This window comes from Bos indicus, chromosome 2, assembly GCF_029378745.1.
Source record: "Bos indicus isolate NIAB-ARS_2022 breed Sahiwal x Tharparkar chromosome 2, NIAB-ARS_B.indTharparkar_mat_pri_1.0, whole genome shotgun sequence".
NCBI classification, from domain to species: domain Eukaryota; kingdom Metazoa; phylum Chordata; class Mammalia; order Artiodactyla; family Bovidae; genus Bos; species Bos indicus.
The window spans coordinates 52,785,001-52,802,467 of NC_091761.1; the positions used below are offsets into that span (position 1 = coordinate 52,785,001).

The following is a 17,467-nucleotide window of genomic DNA, read 5'->3' on the forward strand; positions in this document are numbered from 1 at the left end:
TGCTAGCAGTTCTCAAGCAGAACTTTGAACACAGTATTTTTCTAAACTTTGCAGCTCAAAGTAAATACTTTTCATTTAAACTAATTTCAGTTATAAAATAGGGAAAACATCACCCACTTAAAAACAGCTTAAATTGCATGTACTTTGTCACTGTAAATAAACAAGGTAAACATTGACATAACTTCAAACTATTCTTGGGTTGAAAAAAATCTGCAGTTCAAAATAAAATTCCGCCTTTGGTCAACATTTTGGATGCAATTCAAAGTTTCTCATAAAATAAACATATTTTAAAGAGTGTTTTGAATTTCACTGCATAATTCCTAGCCAACAGAAATTACAGTGGTATCTTTAAGGTTTATTATATGTCAGATCAATAGCCATTATACAGGACTAACACAAGCACTGAAGAGCAATACCTTTCTTCTACTTAACCCTTACTGCTAGGACATGAAGAAAAACTTCTGTAGTTGGTCCTTAGGGAAATCCTCTCACAGAGTGAAACTTTCTTGTTTCTTTGTTTAATAATAAGAGTATTCTTTTTTGGATAAAATGGAAACTGAGCTGACTTCCCAGTCCAGAAAGCAAAATACTCATTAAGGTAATCTTAATGAGAGTTTTTCAGTAAAACAGGGAAATAGTTTTACATCCTGCCTAATAACGAACTATTTTGAAGCTTTAACTTAAAATGAAAATGACCCATCACAACAGATTGTAAATTTTTTTTCTGATGTTTTTAAAAGTGCCTCGATGATTTCTACGTCTAGAGTGTTAAAGTTAAGTATTTGCTGTTTTATTTAAACATTTTGAAAAATGAACATTCTGGGGCTTTGCAGCATTATTAAGAAAAGCTGTCCATACTTTACCATGTTGTTACATGTGTTTATCTGCTGATTATAAAATGTGTTAAACAGTATTTTAAAAACAACAAAAAAAATGCAGAGCTGCGCTTTGATTAATTCAGTGAACAAAACATATGCTGTTGGTTCTGTTCTATGAAATTCATATATGATCAATAAAATCTTTTAAAAGAGCAACTTTGGCTTTTAGGATTGTACTGCCGACCATGTTTTTCATCCCAGCTAACTCTGGGCTCATACTGTTAACTTAGCAAACAAAACCACTTTCTGGCTATAATGGTAATGTCTTTTTAATATATTTTTATCCTCTTTCTAAATTTTCTTTAGGTTGGAAGCTGTGTATTGTGGGTGTTACCCACTTTGTCCCAAAGATTTGGTTTATCCTGAAATATTTCCAGGTAGCTGCTTTAATGTACTTTTGTCTTTGTTGAAATTTACTACATGATTCATGCTAAATTAGAAAGTTTGAAAATAAACTTAGGCAGGAGCAATTGTTTATTTGGCAAGTCAACATGTTAGTGTTAAGGAAAATTTTATGTGTTTTAATACATTAGAGTAAGCTTATATTTACCATCTGTTCTTTTAAGATAACAAAAAAGCAAGTTTTCAAATAGCATTCTTCATTGTTAGCATACACATCCCATAATGATGGATTTTTATAAGCAGGTCAGCGTTGCTGCAATTGCTTACAGATTTTTTTTAATGATATACACAGAGAAAAATTGAGGACTGAAAGTCACACCAAATTATTTCAACAATTGACTAGTTAATAATATGCAACTGTTGTACAGAGTACGTATGGCTATCGTACTTGTTCTTTGAAAAAATTCTCATCACTAAATATATCACATATGCATTGTGTTACATTAGAATAATGTATTTTAATCACCCAAAGGAGATGTCTAAACAGCACAACTACACAGTCTTATTTAGCATTAAACATCCTTGTGAGCTGAGGTAACCTTATAAAATCATGCTTAAATAATGTAAAACACGAGGCGGCACAGAGCAATATGCATTTTTAATTAGTAAAGTGACTAATATCGGGTGTGTGCTTTGAGGTTTTTGTTTCATTAAAAATGTATCTGTTTTTCCTGCAGCTGAATATCTGTATTCTACACCTGAACAGCTTTCAAAAAGGCTCCAGAATTTCTGCAAGAGACCAGATATTACAAGAAAACATCTCTATAAGGTAGTTATTGAGAAGAGATTTATGTGGTATAAATACCATATTGAAGTACAAAGAAAAATCTTAAAAAAAAAAACATTTAATTAACATACTAATGTTTAAAGGAAACATGCTAGGGAGGGATATTAGTTGTTACACTAACAAGGATTAATTAAACTGGATGATGCCAGTTGTATTAACCTAGGTCTTATGAAATACGTGCACTTAATGCATGGTACATGCTTTTTTTTTAATTTATTGTTTTCTAAGATGACTGTCCTTTACATTTAGCCCCAAGAGGCTTATAAAAATGAACCTGGATTAATGTAACTCATTAGTTTAAAAGGAAGTAAAAGGAAAGATTCTACAATTATACTAATGAGGATAAGCCTTTCTTCCCATCGTAATGAAATCTTCAGTCCTCAAAAATTCAGGTGAATGACATTTGTGAAATTTGGTGTTCATTTTTTAAATACTTTAAAGATGATTTTGAGAATCAAATGTTTCCTTTGTCTAGTAAAATTACATAAAAACCCTCAGTTAGTTTAGGATTCAACTGTCAGTCTCCTCTCTGAATGACAGAGGCAAAAGAAAAGAGTTTAAATAGCATCATCATTCAGTCCCTTCATTCGTTATGTTTTTTCCCCTTGTTTGAATCAAGAATTTTACATTGTTGGAATAACAACAGAGAGACTCTCCTAAAAGTCCAAGTAATTGAACTGGGATAAATCTGCTTTACGAGTTGTAAAGGTGGCTCTAGGCCATGAGTAATATACCTTTTTATATTCTTTGAATGTAGCATCTTCATTTTACATAAATTCAGTATACTTTACAATCTAGCAGTTTTCTAATCCAGCATATTTTAATTTTCCTATGTTAATATGTATCCTTTCTACATGAAATACAGCCCGCTGCCTTTTTTCCTCTCCTTTCCCTTATCATGGCCTCAGATACATACATATTTACATAGTGATACATCAAAACATGACTTTGTTTCTGCAGGAAACAGTTAAACTTCAAGAAAAAGGGAGAGAACCAAAAATGCAATTTAACACCCAATTTCAAGCTCATTATCTTTCATTGTCTATTAACTTGGCAATGGTTCAGAAGGTAGCTCATAATAGTTTAAAATGCTGACTGAACAATTCCAGGCTTCAGTATTACTCCTTCAGTCAATACGATTGTATCGTATTCGTAGGAAGCTTCAAAAAGAAAACAGTCTTCCAAGGTTTACATCCAGATTTCCTCATTTTGAAAGTTCAGTCATGGTCTTGTTTGGGTAAAATGTTAATTTGATAGTTTCCCACATAACAGACTGTCAAAATATACAGATTATGAAATTGAAGAAATAGAATAATATGTATTAATACAAATAGGTTCATCTTCTACATATGACACAAAGCTATTTTTTAGTGAGTTTACCATCGGATTATTGATTTTTTTTTCCTCCTAGTGAATTTTTGGGCAATTTTTTTTCAGTTTTATTGAGATATAATTGACTGACTGCACTGTATAAGTGTGAGGTGTGCAGAATAGTGATGGACATATGTTTTGAAATGATTAATGATTACCACCACAGGCTGTAGTTATCACCCATCATCTCACAGAGGTACCAAAAAAAGAAAAAAAACCGAGAGAAAAAATGTTTTTATCTCATGGTGAGAACGGTGAAGCATTTTAAATTGTATTTCCACCATCAGAATTTTCCATTTTTAATTTTGCTTCCAGGTAGCATTATCATCCCTGATCTTTAACCATTTCAAAAGTTATTGCAACAGGTTGCTTAGAGTTACAATAAAAAACACATCTCCAACTGAAATATTTTAAAATAGCTATTGCCATAGCTCTAATTATTTCTTTTTCCAAGAGCTTCTGGAAAAACTCTGAAGCAATGTCAACCTAGTGGTATGCTATTAATATACCAAATTGTTCTTCCTATAGCTTAAATATAGCAAATACCTTAAGTGTTTGTTCATGTTACTATGGTTTACATACATTACTAGTCCATGCATCCTAACATGGTCCAAGTCAGTTTAAGAAATTAGTGTTTTATGCATAAGCATTTATAAGAATTTCTATATATTATTTATTTTATGTACTTTTAACATGGATTTTTTTTTCTTATAAATCTATTATACACATTGATACATATCCTCATTCTAGATCTTGATGACATGTATCCAAAAATTAATCTCAAAAATGAATAAGTTAGCCCAGGAATTAGAAATAATCAAGAGCTTTACAATGCAGTTGCCAGGACAAACTGATAAAAATCACAAGGACCACAGATCTAGTTGGGTGGTTGTAATAAGATTTAGAGCTAAAACAGAAAAGGAATGCCAGCTATAACTTTATCATTAAGATTTAATACATTACACTATTTTTTTTTTACCTTACGTTTTATAAATATTCACATTTCAGGTAACATTTGCCCTCACTAAATATCAGAGAATTATTTTCCCCAAGGCAGCTTTGTACTTTTCTTAGGCAATGGAAGAGACTTGTATGTATATTATACAGAGAGTATTGAGGTTTTCTTTTTAAATTTATTCCATTGGACAGTGCTGTTTTGCTTTTAAAAACATATGCTTCTAAGATCTAAAAGGATAGAAAGTCACTGAATTCTTTAATTTGCTCCTTTCACATTTTTACACCTTACTCTTTTTTGTTGTTGTTAAAAGTTTACATTTTAAAATCATCTCAACTACTTATCATGTAGAGTTCACTTTAGGATAAGATTTTTCATATGGATTCACACTTAGAAATTTAATGACTAGAATAAGGCTACTAACACTTGGCTTTTTTCTCACATGAGACATTATACTTTCAATATGAGTGAGAGTTTGGGGGCTATAACTTGAAGCAGGATTTGAAACAGAATGCTAGTAACTGAAAAGCAGAAACAGAATTTGATACCTTTTTTTTCTTAAAGTGACTCTTTCTGCTACAAAACTCCATGCCCATGACTTCTCACCTGAAATGGTTTCAGACTTGAAATGTTTAAATTCCTCGTGTGCATGCAAGTGTGCTCCCCTTCCCTCTCACACAGACATTTTACTTAAGATATTTAGAGAAATGCATGCAGAAATCACATTTCTTAATTATTTTTAAAACTTAAAACCCTGTTCTGAATTTTTTAAAAATCTAAAGCCATTTCTTAAAAAGTTTGCCACGAGGCTCAGCCACTGGACTGCAGGTTTCTTGTACTTACAGGACACGTCCCTTTCTAAGTAGGTTACACCCCGCAGCCACACACTTGCCACAGAGATAAAGTAGGTTTCACTTCATCTGTAATAGGGAGCTCTTTTATGACTCTTGAACACAAGATTCTAGAAATAATCGTAAAGTAATCAACCAAGGATTAACTTCTAACAGTAACATAGGGCTTCCTTTTACAACCCAAGTAAGTCTTATACCGGGAAGTTATATTTTTGGGGGTCTCATTTTGACAATGGGAATTTACTTACTGAAAATTGCCAACAATTACTTGAGATCAGTACTTTTTGCTTTTAGAGAGACTTTGATCATTAGATTTTAAAATGCTTTAGAGGAAAACTTCTGTTCACCACCTTGTTACCAGTATTGAAAATAGCACAAAAGTACAAATGGGGTCATTGTATAAAACATATACTGCCAGGACTAACAGTAGGTTTTCATTCCCACCCTACTTTTCATTTATTTTTATTTATAAATTGAGTGATATTCTGTGTTTAAAAAAGAGAGAGAGAGATGCCATCCTTCCTTTGCTTTACAAGGGTAAACTGTAGTTTAAGTTTTTTCAGATGATAGCAGCTGATTTTTATTTTGTTCCCCTCGTCAAGTTCTTTCACATTCCAGAAACCTTTATAACCTGCTGTTATTTGGAGGAAAGGATAATTTTCAGATTTCTGCCTAAAAGTGATTCCAAAGAGTGATTAAGCTTACAGTTCAGATTCAGAGCCCAGAAAAGCCATTTGTGGTTGTCTTAATTATATCAGGTTATATCTCCCCGAACCACAGCCAAGCCACTTTAAGTTTCCTTCAAGAGACTGGTCACTTTATAGTCCCCTTTTAATTTGAGCTTATACTCTAGATGTGAATAAGGTGGTGCTCACTAGTATTAACACGCCTCCAAAGTCATTACTTTTTCCTTAAAAAATGAAAACTTAAAAGCTCATGACATTTTTAGAACTTCAAAAACCTCTCAATTGCACGAGCACAGTCTAAGGCAAATGATCCGTCTCAGTCTCCCTCCCTCCCTCCCCGTTACTCTTCCCTCTCTTTCTTAACTTCTTTCCTTGATTTTGTTTGGCTTGGTTTTCCTTTGATTTGTCTAAGTAAAATGCAAGCAAAAAATCTTTAGCACAATAGATATACTCAGGGTGATTAAAATCAGTTAGAGGTTTTGGCTGCTTCTCTTTCTCTGCTACTAATTTGTAGCCTGGCTCTAGGTGAACTTCTTGGCCTCTATATGATTCATCTATAAACTTGGAAGAATTCTTTTTTTCTTAATTCTTAATAGCATTTTCCCCCTGAGGTCCTACTGTAATGAAATAATGAATATAAACCCGTTTGTAAACTTGAAGTGCTTTATAAATTCCACGTAATAGTAATGGCATTTCTCTTGTGCCTTCGCCACTTAAAAGTAAAATTCACATTCACAAAAAACATGTATTAAGAGTGTTGTCTATCTTATGTTTAGAAAAGTTAAAAGTTGGATGATAAACTTCTGATAGCTGTCAGCCATAACATAAACCAGGAAATTTGTGTGCAGTAGAATATACCCATTTGCAAAAAAAAAAAGGCGGAGTTGGGGGGGGCAGCTTTCCACAATGGTTGAAAATATAGTTCACTTTAAGCCAATCAGAAACTGGGATTTCCTGAGGTGATGAAACTTGAGAACCATTTACTTGGTGGCTTTTTGAAATCTAATTGACGTAAGTTATGCAAATTTACAATATGAATTTTCAGCATGCTTTAGTCTTTCAGTCGTTAATGCTTCTTCATTGCTTTTTCTTCTCTCCCTCTCCCTTACAGGGTGAAATGGCTCCTTTTTCTTGGGCAGCCCTACATGGTAAATTCAGGTCTCTGCTTACAGCAGAACCTAGGGAAGATTTGTGACAGATGGGGCTAAGTCACAAACTTGCAGCCTAAGGCAGAATCTGTAGAACTTTCCAGAGTGTGCCCATATTTACCTGATCAGAGAGAAAAGAAAATCTGCAGAGGAAGCTGAGCCTGGCTGCTTGTCATAGCTGACACAGAGCCATCTGCCACAAACCTGTGGCGGCTTCAGATCTCCAATCCCTGCCACCACCCCAACTCAAATTAAATACAGATTCCTAGAGACGTTATGATGGTTACACATGTCCTCAGCATCACATGGAGGAGACTGTTCAAAAAAAATATGTGGCCTGTTGTATAACCGCACTCATGTATCCCATATGTGGTGCCACATTGAATTTCCGGTTGAATCCGTTTTTATCCTTTGTACTGGATGACATGGTGCCTGAATTCTTTCTTTTCGCCGACACGATGGCAGCCAAACTGCAGCTTCAAACGCTCTCACTTGGCTGGGTTTCTACCTAGGTTGCCAGGTTATCATCGGAGCCTTCTTGTGTCCTCAGAGGGCCACGGGGCCTGAAAGGAGGATCAGAATGCTACTGACTAATTGGGCAGCCATCTCGGAATTGTTTGTGGGCAAAGAGCTGCTCTAGCACTTTTCTTTTAGCAAATTAATGACTCCCTGGCACCGGGGTTTTAAGTGAAGGTATTAATAAGAAGTCTGGCAGGTATTCCCATGATTCACAGAGTTACATTTGCATTTAATTTATCTTAAAGAAAGTTGCAAGATAAACAGCTGTAATTCAGACAAACATGGGAAATACACTAAGCGGGGCCATCTCGCCCATAAAATGAACACAGAGATACTTGTTTTAATTCTTTTCCAGGCATAAAAATAGAGAAATAAAAATACTTCTTACAAAACCAGTAATTTTGATATAAATATTTGTCAAAAATATTTGCATCCAGCTACAAATATAATCTTCTCAAGATAAATCACTTATGATTCCAATAGTCAAGCTGGTGTATTTGTTAATGTCAAGATATTTTGAATGGCTAGATTGTAAAATAAATTTTTAATAAAGTGCCCACTGCAATTTTTAATTAACACATCTCATTTCCATGTAAGCCTGTACATCTATCTGTATGTTTCTCTCTGAACACTTTCCTTGTGTCAGAGACAACGAATACAATTGTTTCTTTTCCCGATGAACAAGGATCTGTTTTGCAAATGTTTGTGAGATATTATGACATTTCCAAGATTTTCTTTGCATTCTGGAAAGCAGGAGGTAAACATTTGTAGTCATTAAGGTAAAGTCTGTTGATAAACCATCTTCTGTTTACTGACAGGTAAATTGTAACTCTCCTAGCTTTTGAAATGAATAACTTCTATAAGCTGCAAAGTGAGGAGCAGCCAGGGGGAAGGGGGCAGACAAGGGCCAAGCCTGGATCCTTGGCTTTTAGAAGGACTGAGTTGTCTAGCAGGCATCTGAGACAGAGGGGGCACTGGTTCAAAAGTCTGGTAGGACCCATCTGACAGGTAGCAAAAGTGTAAGCAGGAAATAGATGAAGGTAGAGCCCTCTAGATAGAGGCAGTCTTGCAGATCAGGAAAAGCAGCAGTTCAAGGCCCAGGAGGCCAAGGATTTTAAAAGCAGGGAGAGTAAGAAGCAGAAACAACAGGTTCTATCTCTGCACAGAGTCCTCCCTGATCAGTGTGAGAGCCCTATGTATGATGGACATCACAGCACTGGATTTGAGTCCTCCTCCCATTCTGAGAAGGCACTGGACAAATTAGCCCATAAAACAAAGGGCTCAAGAATTATTTGAGAAGTCCCTTCTGGTCTGAGACTGTGAAACTTGGAATCTATCGGTTATGTTCCTTTTGAGTGCAAAAGCTAATATAAAAGGGCCTAAGAGCTTTTTAGACTCTTCTCCTGAGCAGGGTTAAGCATCTAAAGGGATGCTTCAGTTAGAAAGGTGCTGTGTTATAGATGACGTCTCTCAAAACAATATTATACTCTCACAGCCAAGAGACAGTGCTTATTTCATTATGTCCTACTATCCTGAAAATGATGAGCTCACATTTCATAGTGAATTGTGTATTATATGCATAACTATCCATATATACTTTTTTTTTAATTCATGGGAACACAATATTAATTACCATTCAGATAGTGCATCTGAAACACTTAAATATTTGCCTGATTTTGGCAAACACAATATTGCAAGTTACCTGTGTACAAAGATATTTTTCTACACCCATAAACTCAAATCAAATTTTGGCTTTAGCTGTGCCAGCATTACTTCTGGAATAAAAATTTGCAATAAAGTGGTCACTTCTTAAAACTATACTGTTGGATTTGGTATTGGTGCAAATAAGCAATGAAAAGTCTTGTAAATGTATCATTTGTAACATATGAAAAGATAACTGTATATGTGTGTGTATGTGCCTGTGTGCTTCTCAACACCCATGATATGGTGGTATGGAGGGTTATTCAGTTAACCCATATTTTGTTAAGGAAAATCGACAGTACAAGCTGACTCTTTACTTCCTGCTTTGCTTGTGCTGTGCTGTGCTGTTGCTAAGTCACTTCAATCTTGTCTAACTCTCTGCAACCCTATGGACTGTAGCCCTCTAGGCTCCTCTGCCCATGAGATTCTCTGGACAAGAATACTACAGTGGGTTGCCTTGTCCTCCTCCAGGGGATCTTCCCGACCCAGGCAGGGACTGAACACTCTTCTCTCAAGTCTCCAGCACTGGCTGGCGAGTTCTTTACCACTAGCGCCACCTGGGAAGCCCCTTGCTTTCTTCACTTTCACTAAAGAGAGCAGACACTCCCATTATTTCTTATTTTGAGTATAGATGTTGAAAATTTTTGTTTTTTTTTTAAACATTCAATTCTGTTCATTTTATTCTCTTTTACATTAATCATTAAACCAATTTTAATCTTAAATGTCTTTAAAAGTCTGCCCATTATCAACCCTGACACAGTGTTCAGGATGCTTGTCCCAAATTTACCTAACCTGTGTTTCTGGCAAGGTGTTTCTGTAATAAACAGAAGAGCACCTAGTTCTTAATATACTTATTTATACCAGGTTAATTGGGAATAGATCAAAAGACCTTTCCCCAAATGCACCTGGTTTAACAAGCATCCTTCAGATATGGTTAATTTTTAATGTCCTGCTCCAGCTCTCAGTTCTTCAAACTTGCCACATAAAGATGGCAGCACAGTCAATAAGGCAGTGAAAACTCAGCCATAGAGGGCTGCACAAATTCACTTCAACACCTTGAAATGCATCTGGAAGAAAAGATTTCGTTTTATGTTGAAGGTGTTAATTATATTTGATATTTTTAAAAGTAAAATCTGTTTTTGAGAAAGCATCTGCTACCCAGAAATATTATGAGCCACAAAGAAATTTTTCATTTCAGTCTCAAGATACTTTCTGCAGATGAGAGAATCAGTTTTCAAATGAGAGTCCATGCTGTCTTTTAATGTTGACATATTCTATGAGTTTTATTCTTCTATTGACTATTGACAGGTGTCACCCTAAGTGCCTTTCTGTTTCTGTGGAAAACTGGAAAACAAGTTTCATTTTAAAATGTGAATTGAGATGTACAACGACCAGTGCTGCGATAACCTGCCCTCCCCTCACAATTATTCATTACAATGTAATTGGGAAAGGTTTTAAACTATGTAAACAGTTCTACAGGATGCTCAAAGATATGTACCTGTGTGCTTAAAGTATAACAGAAAACTTGGGAATTAGCGCCAAATTTACAATTATGGTTAACTCAGAGGCGTGATGGTAGGAAGATTAGACACATAACTGGCAAAGGTGCAGTACCTTAAGAAATGGTCTGTTTCTTAAGCTGGGTCATAGCACACAAAGTCTTATTTCTACCCTTTATGACTTTTTGTATGTCTTAAATGTTATTACTGGATCTACATTTTTGATAGGAGCTGTAGATATTTGGGTTACCATGTGTAATATAGGAGCTGTAATACTCTGCTACCAAGCCATTCTTAACGTTTCTCAGTTGATGGATGGAGTCAGAAAACCATTTTCCTTTAAACAGTAAAAGAAACTGCCCTTTTTTTCCACCGGTGGTGGTGGAAATGCACCACCAGTTTTGCATGAGAAGACTTTCCTTGGCTTACTGGGAGCCAAGCCCTTAACCTTGACCCTGAAACAACCCATACTACGAAGGAAGTTGAACTTGACTGTCTGTGGGTTCCTTTTTCCTGGGGCTAATGATCACCGTTTCTGACTAATGTGTGTGGCGTTACAAATAGAAAATGGAAAACTAGGGCTCCAGAAACTCCTTTTTGAAGAGTCAAGAGAGGAAGATGGAGGAAGTTATTATATGAGCTGGTCTTTTTTATCTTGAAAAATTCAGAGCTTTGTGGTAGGGCACAGAGCTGTCTGAGCTGCTAACCGCTCTACCCACTTCCTGCATTGTTACCTGTTCCCTTTCCTCTTTAAGACAAAGGCTTTCATTGTCGTCATCCCATGAAAAGGAATCCTCCAAGTATCTGTGATGCCCTAGCTGCATGTGAGTTACATATGACTTCAGAATCCCCACATCCTGTGGCCCATTTTCTAATTTGGAATTTGGGGGTCAGTGCCTTCTGGGGTCCTCCCAGCACCTAGCACCACCTTGAAAGTAGAGTCACTCAGTTGTGTCTGACTCTTTGCAACCCCATGGACTGTAGCCTATCAGGCTCCTCTGTCCATGGGATTTTCCAGGCAAGAGTGCCTGGAGTGGATTGCCATTTCTTTCTCCAGGGGATCTTCCCGACCCAGGAATCGAACCCGGGTCTCCCGCATTGCAGGCAGACGCTCTACCATCTGAGCCACCAGGGAAGCCCACCTTAGTGATTTCCTTTTTCTCCCATATCTCTGTGGTAATGACTTTCAACCCTAGGACAGGTTCTTCGTGGTTCCCATAAACAGATACAAAGAACTGATGTTTCCTAAGAGATAATCTGGTACTTCCCCTGGTGGCTCAGCGGTAAAGAATCCACCTGCAATGCAGGAGTCAGAAGAGATGCAGGTTCGATCCCTGGGTTGTGAAGATTCCCTGGAGGAGAGCATGGCATCCCACTCCAGTATTCTTGCCTAGAGAATCCCATGGATAGAGGAGCCTGGCGGGCTACAACCCATAGGGTTGCAGAAGTTGGACATGAATGAAGCGACTTGGCATGCAGGCACACAGAAGATGATCTAAAATGTGTACTGTCGTATTAGTTACTGCATTTAAATAGCAGACCCAAGATGGAATGCTGGAAGATGGGATTCCTACTGGAAATACTTACGTAACACTTTTCTCAAGGAATTTGAAGTCCTTTATATCTGAAAATGTAATGTTTCCATCACCGTTTCACAAGTGAGAAAATTAAGGCATCATGTTAAGGCTTATGTAGGAGCCAGACTGCCTTATAGAAACAGAAGGATGTTTTGTGTCTTTGTATAAGCCTTTCTCTGCATAGGACAGTGTCATTGTCACCTTCCAGCCTTTCAGGAAGCACCAAGTTCAGTGTTGATGACTCACTGGGACCTCTGGTTCCCTATTATTTCTCCCCTCACCAGGCAAAGGGCAGCAGGAGGTGGCCCACACACGTAGTTGGTAGAAAAAGGGGCAAGAGAGACCCTGTGGTTTTGCTCATATTTTAAGTATTTTTATTATGACTGTTATTATATCTGTAGGGAAGCATTGGGTTGCTACATCCCATCCCAGGCCCTTGCCACTCCCTGTGGTCTTAACACTCTGTAGGACTTACACATGATGTAACTTCCCTGGCCCTCCTGGTACAGCATTTGTAACCTCCCCATTTTAGATGTGAGGACACTGAGGGCTGAGTCCTGGCTGAGTTGCTTTGGGTCCCATGTAGACACAGGTCTAGACTTCAGTCTCTTTCAGGAGGTTGTGGTCAACTCATTTGGTCAAGTGGTATAGTAGTTTGGTGGTGGTTTAGTCACTAAGTCATGTCTGACACTTGCAACTCCATGGACTATAGCCCACCAGGTTCCACTGTCCATGGGATTTCCCAGGCCAGAACACTGGAGTGGGCTGCCATTTCCTTCTGCAGACCATTCCTTAAAGGAGGTGAAGGGGAATATATCTATCTGTCCATCTTTTCCCCCTTCCCTCCCCCTCTTACTATCAGAAGAAACACAGACAAAGAAGTTGCTAGTACTTGGCTATAGATTAATTTCATGTTCCTCCTGCCTGGCCTGGTTATACTTGTAGTCCAAGCAATCATAAGGAGAGGAATGCAAAAAAATTGACTTCTGGTCCTAAACTCTCTGACTTCTGGTACCTGTGATGTTTCTGAATAGCGGAGTCTTTTTGCCTTTCACATCATACATGTAGACGCTACCTATCAAACAGGCTGGCCCTCTATCCAGAAGGCAGTCCCCACGATCTCGCCCTGTGCAAAGGGCCTAGGGCAGAGGGGGCAGCTGGCATCAGTGCAGAAGCACCTTTAATTGTGCAGCAAGGGCCCGCTTCATCTCATCCCCAGTAGATAACCCAGAAATTACATCCTGAAACTTACTTCCCCAGGAAGAAAAGGAAGAGGAGGAATAATTTTAAAAGAAGATACTTCTAATACAGTATTAGACTGTAATTCATAGGGAAATTTATGCCTGAGATATGAATTTCTGAAAATAGCATTTTTTAAAGGGAAACACTGACACATCCTTAATTATAGAGTAATAAATACCAATGGTATATTATCTTCTGATATTTCCTTACACAGATATCAAAGCATGCAGCTGTCTTTGAAAACTGATAATCAAGTACAATGTAAGTGTATTACATCTTGAGCTTACAGCACACCCTTTAACTAAGCAGCCTCATGGAGCACTTAACAGTGAGAAACAGAGCTGCTTCGAGTAGAAACCTAACTGAACAAATTAGACTTGAATTGTAACTTAAGAATCATAGTCAAACCAAAATGCCTGTCCTTGCCAGGAAAGGCATTCCAAAGGCAAAGAGCATGCCAAGTAAAAAGCCTTTGCTTCAGGATTATGGAGGCAGTTCTCAAAAGCCAGCATAACTTAATGATCAATCAGAAAAATATAGAGCAGTAACTTCACAACCAAAGGATGCATAAAAATTGTACAAAGCATTAGTAGTGGAATAGGGAGGAAGAATGGGATTTTAACAGAAAGTATTAAGGTCTTAGAAAGCTCTATTTATTGCTTTCAATCCAGGCAGCAAAAAGAAAGACAAACATGGTCAAAGAAAAAGTACGTGGACAAATGTGGGGGGTAGGAAAGGAAATGAAGGTTAAACAAGGCCAATATGATTCAGAATGAAAGGGAGGGAGGCGAGGATAAGGAGCCAGCTGCAATTACTAAATGTTACATTAAGAAGAGCTGCAATGGAGAGGGGAGGTATGGATATTTGACTAAGTGGATTAATGCCTTCTTCCTGGGGTGTCTGAAGATGTAGATTTTAATTTATTTGGTACAGGATTTTATTGTGAAATTCTTAGCGGGATGGGGATAAATAGAGACAGTTATAAACACTTAGAAAGTAGAAAAGGGGAACATAATGCTTTTCATAAATTTAACTATAATAACATAGTGTTTGAAGCTATGGACACAGGTAAATGGAAAAAAAAAAATTAGTCCATAATAGTAGAACTTACAGGAAATTTAGATGAAATTTAAAAGGAAAAAAAAAAAAAAAAAAACAGAAGTGTGAAGCCAAGGATTTTGAATGACTTAGGGGCTGGTTTTATTGCTGCTCTCCTTTCTCCACCCATTAAAAATAATAAATCATAACTCTGGCATTTAGAAACCTAGTCATGAACATCATTTATTAATATAAAGTTGATCCTGTGCTGTTCTTTGGTGGGTGGTAAAAACACGAACTAACAAAACTGGCCTAAAACAACGATAGCAGAGTGATCCTCCCAAACACAGGGAAACTATAAGGAAAGAAAAACTCTTAATTTGCTCTTTCACCTTATTTATTTTGCTGAAAGAGAAAGTCAAAATGTGGAGTGCATGTGGCTAAATCAAGACTGGATGCTTCAGAGTAGATTTTAAAGATTTTCCCAAATATGTATCAAAGGGTGGGGGAGGCTTGGAACCTACTGTGATTTACAGCAATTTATTAATCTGCTCATCTACTACCACTTCTGGGAAAAGTAGCAAATAAGGAAGGAAGGCTCTCTACCTTCCGCAGTAGAAGCGAGGACAGCAGAAATTTAATCGCGTTCCCTGAGTGGAATGCTTCTGTCATTTGGCTGGCAACCAGTCCACGAACTTACTGGTTCAGGCGTTTGTCTGGCCAATAACGGAATCATTTAAAGTGAAAATATGGATTAGGAGGTATTTAAGAATTACTGATATGCAGCTATTAATCTTGAATGCAAATAGCATTATTTGGGGTGTGGGCAAAACACTTAACTGGAATCACATGAAAAAGCACTTTGAATTTTTTTTTTTTAATGCTGTAAGGAAAATGGCACTGGTGGAAAAATTACAAATAAAGTACAGGAGAATACCTACACAGAGGAAGGCTAGTAACATGACTAAGCAAGGTGGTCTTACTGCCTCCAACCTGCTGCATCATTTTTCTCAGTAAACAGATTACTAACAAACAGAGTCAAATACCTCTATTTCTCAAGCTGACTCAGCAACAAGAGGAATAAAATACGGAAAAGTGCAATGCCTGGTGGCTCGGGGTGATCCTCAAAGGTCATCCCTTTAGTTTCAGTGTTAAAAATTGAGGGCCTAGAACTAGAGATGTGTGATGGTCACAGAGTGGGATTTGGCTTCTGAACACCACCCTACCCTAAGTGAAGGATTTAGGACGTCACAGAGTTGAAGTGGCATCTTAAATCCCAGGAAACATGGTAGAGATTGTTTTGCGATCATAATAAGAGAAAAGGTATCAACGCATACATCTCTCCTTTTTCCTCCAGAGTCCAGAACCATCGAGAACCTTGTGCTCTCTCTGGTGCTTGCAGCTAAGTTCCCTTTCTATGGGCTCAACTTTGCTCCTGGATTTCTAATCCTGTGATGCCAGGCAAGGGGGGGAAAAAAAAACTTAATCTATAAAATTGCGAAACAAAACGTGCATGTGTATGCATGCCTGTTACTTTAACCGTCAAATATTAAAACTTAAAAATGTGTTTTAAAACGTTTTTAGGAAACAAAATGTACTCTAACGGAGTATTTCTAGTCTTTTTTTTTTTAATATATAGAGGGTCTCAGGACCTCTGGGTGCATCAGCAAACGGTCCTCCTACACGAGGAGTGAGCAGCTGCGATCCGGCCCCAGGCACCACCTACCCAGAGTCATCCACTGCCTGATGTTATTTTACATTTGCCCTGTTAATAAAAGGGGTGTGGGGCGAGAGCGATGAGAAGAGGCATTCCCCCCCCCACCCCCCCGCACCCCGACCCCACCCAGCATTCTGTATTTCCTTTTGTCGTGGCAGTCAGCTGACACATGGAAAATGTGTACGGTTTTGCTTGCCTTTTAATCTGTAATTAAGGATTCCTTGTCTGGGGCCGGCTACTTCTTTGCTCCTTCCCTCCCTTCCTCTCAGATCTTCCGCCCTGGGTCAGGTCTAGCCCTGCGCCGCAGGGTAGGGGCTGGCGTGGCCCGACTGGGCCGTGAGCAGAGGGGTGGCGGCGGGGCGTGCGGGCCTCGGCCTTACGCAGCGCTGGCCTGCCCAAAAGCGCGCGCCCGGGCGCCAGCCCCAAGCCTCCGACGAGCCTGCGCCCAGCGTCGGGAGGACAGCGTGCCGGAGCCTCCGAAACCGAGAAGGGTTGGGAGGGTCCGGGGCCTCCGGGTGCTCGCCGCGCACCTTCTCCCCCAGGCCGATGTGCCCGAGCTCCGGTTCGAGGCGGCGCTCGCCCTCGATGCCCCGTTGGGTCCCGTCCAAAGCGTCTGGAGGTAGTTCGACACCTCTCCGGGCACGAGAAAACGGGGCACAGTAGGACGTCGAGGGCGCAGAGTCCTAACCGAGTCCCCTCGGCAGCGCTTGAGCCCAGCACCGAGAGCCAGAGGAGCCGCGAAGCCGCTGGAGGCGTCCCAGGCGACCGGACGGAGCGAGCCCCGAGCGACCGCCGCGCTCCCGCTCACTCTTGCGCGGACTCCGGGCAGAGCCGCGCCGGCACGCGCACGCCAACGCGCGCACAACCCGACACGCGCACACTGTCGCGCACACTGTCACGCACACACGCGGGCACGCTCCCTGGCACGCGCGCACCGACCGTCACATGCTGACACACGCACACGTGGCGGGTGGCCCAGGTCTGCCCTGCTGCTTCGTGCCGGGCTGACCGGTCCCCTTCCGCACCACCGGGAAGGCGGCGCAGCCCTAACGGGCACAATTCTTCTCAGTATTTTACTGAACCTGGTGCCTTGAGT

General features: G+C 39.1%; 1 protein-coding gene across 22 annotated transcripts in view; it reads left to right on the plus strand.

Annotated features, from left to right (window-relative positions):
• GTDC1 (glycosyltransferase like domain containing 1) overlaps positions 1-17,467 on the plus strand; it is a 494,398-nt gene that overhangs the window by 416,032 nt on the left and 60,899 nt on the right. For 13 of the 22 annotated variants that reach the window (XM_070799858.1, XM_070799860.1, XM_070799828.1 and 10 more), the window contains 3 exons: positions 1,185-1,255; positions 1,958-2,049; positions 7,042-9,415. In XM_070799858.1, the coding sequence (XP_070655959.1) occupies positions 1,185-1,255; positions 1,958-2,049; positions 7,042-7,125 (247 nt within the window). In that variant the 3' untranslated portion in view covers positions 7,126-9,415. Of the gene's footprint in view, positions 1-1,184; positions 1,256-1,957; positions 2,050-2,316; positions 2,460-7,041; positions 9,416-17,467 lie in introns of those variants that run through there. The other 9 variants (XR_011569552.1, XR_011569554.1, XR_011569538.1 and 6 more) reach the window with 2 other exon arrangements.